Genomic DNA, 3,934 nt, shown 5'->3' on the forward strand with positions numbered 1-3,934 from the left:
TTATTTTGATATATCACAGTGAAAGATTTATCGTCCTCTTTTTTATTAATTTGGAATTATTTTTTTTAAAAAAAAAAAAAAAAAAAAAAAAACCTCCAAAGGCATTGGTTGTTATTCATATGAAATTAGGGCAGCAGTTGAAATTCTAAAAGCCCATTTCTGGCAAGGTAGCAGTGAAATGGACAAGTAAGGCTTTGCAATGAGAGTTAAAATAATTGAGGCAGTATACCTGAGAGTGCTAAGTTACTTTTTGAAAAGTAGTGGTATTGATAGCATACTCTGGATATGTCTGCCTTATGGATGGCAGCTGAGAAGTAATTAAATTTTATGGGAATTCAAAATGGCTTTTTATTTTGCACGTGTCTGAAGTAAGCACAATTTTAGTACAGTCAACAGAAAGCAGAATGAATGGGAGGACTCAGTTATTTAAAATATGTCTTTAAATTGAACAGGCCTAAAAAAATTGACAAACTCAGTATAGTCAGAACTATTTTGTAAGTATAATCAACATTTTTATATATGCCATTCATTCCATCTGTTAAAGTTTGCCATTGAGTGATTTAAATATTTTCAGACCAGATTTACTAGAAGTCATTAAAAACAAGAAACAGATTGATTACAGTATAAAAACTATAGGGTAGTATACTGAACTGTACAAAAAAGAAAACTCACACAGCAGTTAAGAGCTGCTTAAGCTTACCTAAGGCAACATGTTGACATTTCTCTGTTGAATTGATTTTTTTCATTGTTTTATTTGTATATATGTATGGTGGAGAGGGTGGAGGTGCACACATGAGTTTGGAGGTCAGAGAACAACTTTCTAGGGTTGGTTTTCTTCTATCTTGGGTTCCAGGAATTGAACTCAGTTGTGAAGTTTGCATGGCAAGTGCCACTACCTGCTGAGCCATCTTGCCTGCCCTGAATTAGCTTTTGAATGGATTTCAGTAGGCATTTTCAAGCTTTTTGACTTTCAGTTCTTATAGAGCTGGGTTACCTCATCCCACACAGAATTCATTTATTGATTGTAGATTGGACCTCCAGTCTGATAAATTATGTACCGATTTAACAGGACTTCATCTCTACTTGTAAATATTTATCTTCATTTTTTTTCATTACCCTATTTTCAATTAAATAGTCAACAATCATATGTGTGGGGGATATAATCCACTATTTTGTTTTACAGGCAAGTTATTCCAGCAAAGAGTAAAGTCTACGACAGCCAAGGCCTCCTGATTTTCAGTGGCATGGACCTCTGCGACTGCCTTGATGAAGACTGCTTAGGATGTTTCTACGCGTGTCCAGCCTGTGGGTCTACCAAATGTGGAGCTGAATGCCGCTGTGACCGCAAGTGGCTCTATGAGCAGATAGAAATCGAAGGAGGAGAAATAATCCATAATAAACATGCTGGGTAATTTACGGTAGCAAATGTGGGGTCTTTAAAAATCTTCTCTTTCTCTTTCTAAAATTCTGTCGCTCTAAAATGCAGTTATAGCCTGATTATCAAATAATAAATTTGTAAAACACCTCTAAACTTGGCTTACATTTGGGGTGCTTTGCAGTTCATTATTGGATATAAATTTAGATGGGTTGTTTCTCAGGAGTCAGCTTTAAGCCTATCTCGGTCAGTCTAACAAGTGTAGGTAGTCTTCAGTTTTCAGGGTTCCCATGTGCATAAATTTCAGTAACTATGGTTTAATTGAATCATATCAATCTCATAGCAGCCTGATTCAGTTATACTTGCTAGTACTTGCATGAAGTACTAGCTCACTAGTCCTGTAATCAGTGTGTAAATAGCAGCTGTGCTTGGTGCTCTGTGATCAGTTGTATTCCTTCTTTTACATTCTGCCAGTGATTGCTCTCTATACACCTGTTATTTGATTCACTTACAGCAAAGCATATGGTCTGTTATCTCCTTGTCACCCATATGATACTTTGCAAAAATGATCATTGAAAGAACTGGCCAGCAAAGAAAGTGCAGCAAAGAAATGAGCAGTGCTAATCTGGAAGTGAGACTTGGATCAATCGTAAATGGAGTTATAGAAGCTTATAGAAGCCGGCACTGGTCATGAGCATGTTGATACCTTGCTGTTCCAGAGACTAGATACGCATCAGAGGAACTTGGTGACCGAAACTTACCAGCATCACTGAGGAAAGTGGCTGTGATGAAAAGGATGGATGTGACTGACATTAAAGGATAACTATTGTAAAGAAAGAAATACTTCACAACATTGAAATGACTGAAAAGATTCTTATTCTGTATGTTATGAACAGAACAGACAAGCACTATTCAGACTACTGTTGATTTTTGGCAATAAAACACTCTAATTCTCAATGCATAAACTTTTATCTTCTTATGCATTTATATTCCAAGTTGTTGGTACTTTGACCAATTTTAAAGGTCATGAACCAGCCATCATTGATTTTTAACACTGTTTTGCATGCCATTTTTCTGTGCCCCATATGACTGTACAGTATACCTTGCCATTCACTGAGACCAAGGCCTACTTCATGGAAAATTGATTTATATGCAACAGTGGAGTTGAATGTTAAAGTATTTTGAAAATAGTCTATATGCCTTCATGCTAAAATGCAGCTTTTTTTCTTCCAACTTCAAATAAAGATAAATGCTTCAGTTCAATGAGCTTCTCATTATTAATACTTTAATACTCTTTGTGAAAATTTCTGGGGACAGAACCTTTCTTCTTTATGTATAAAGCATGAGGCTGCATATAGTATATGAGTAGATACCATTATATCTGTAGTATTAAAATTGTATGGGGCGACTGATTAGGTTTTAAATTGTTCCTTAAGGGAGAGGTACTGCTAAACATGTTGAATAAAAATGAAGTTTGGGGTATTGATTGACTCTTGGTATGAGATTTTGCATGAGTGCTCTATGGCCAGCAGGCTGCCTTCTCTGTGCTTTTTACTAATTAAAATTGAAACTGCTGTTTTTCTCTTGGGCTCTTATCATTTAGGACATAGCCATTAAACCAGGGTTGTGTTTTCTCTAAATTTCTTAATCAAAATGAGCATATTCTGTGGCCCCTGAAGCCAAATTTATGTAGCCAGTTTGAATTGACCATGAGAATCCATTTTTATGTTTATTTTTCCTTGTCTCTACAGATACTGGTTTTACTTTGATGGAATGCCACTTTCAACTTTGGAATTAAATGTATTTTTAAGTTACAATTTTTCTTTGATCTGAATATCAGAAGTCTAGTTTAGCTGATCAGTTCTATGATCTAAATTTCAGCTGCACAGGGTCAAAAGAAAAATTTTTAACTGTACTTGAGGCTGGATTGTTCTTTTTTCTGAATTAAGGTACAAGTAGAATCCTAAGAGTTTAAAATACCTAAACTCTTAAAACCATTTGATAGTATTTACTCAGTTTTTGCTTTGTATGAGTTAGGATTATATATTGCTTAGGCCCTTCAGAGAGACAAATTGGTGTGGTTTGGTTGTGTTGTGTTGTTTTGTTTCATTTGTTTTGTTTTGTTTGAAATTGGGTCTTGCTATAGCCCTGACTGGCCTGGTACTCATTTTGTAGAAACTCAGCAGTCCTCCTTCAGCCTTCCCAGTACTGAGATTACGTGCATGTACTACTACACTCTACCAAAATTAAAGTCTTAGGTGTTTATTTTTGCTTAAAATAGGAATATATTTCTGATGGATAAAATGACTATGTTAAAAATAGCTATATTTCAGCATTACTTAGAACTGATCTGTTCTTTTTTTAAAGACAGTGATAATTTTTCCCAAGGGAAAACTTCTTGAACAGTTTTGCTAATATTTGTTCTTCATGTCATTTAGGGGACCAAACAATGAGCATACCCAATGTTCATAGACAAAAGAGTATCTGATTTTGATGAGACCAATAAAGGCTATATTTTAGAAAAATATTGATGCAGTCTGTTTTTACTTTTATATGTGT

At 35.0% G+C, this 3,934-nt stretch overlaps 1 protein-coding gene across 1 annotated transcript in view; it reads left to right on the forward strand.

The window, feature by feature from the left end:
- Nucleotides 1-3,458, forward strand: part of Arl14ep (ADP ribosylation factor like GTPase 14 effector protein) — a 12,244-nt gene extending 8,786 nt beyond the window's left edge. The window contains exons 4-5 of the mRNA XM_008851228.3: nt 1,184-1,408; nt 1,890-3,458. Coding sequence (XP_008849450.1) covers nt 1,184-1,408; nt 1,890-1,944 — 280 coding nt within the window. The 3' untranslated portion in view covers nt 1,945-3,458. The remainder of the gene's footprint in view (nt 1-1,183; nt 1,409-1,889) is intronic.
- Nucleotides 3,459-3,934: the final 476 nt, after the last annotated feature.

The sequence above is a fragment of the Nannospalax galili genome, unplaced genomic scaffold (genome assembly GCF_000622305.1).
Source record: "Nannospalax galili isolate Female #2095 unplaced genomic scaffold, S.galili_v1.0 scaffold11, whole genome shotgun sequence".
In the NCBI taxonomy this organism is placed as follows: domain Eukaryota; kingdom Metazoa; phylum Chordata; class Mammalia; order Rodentia; family Spalacidae; genus Nannospalax; species Nannospalax galili.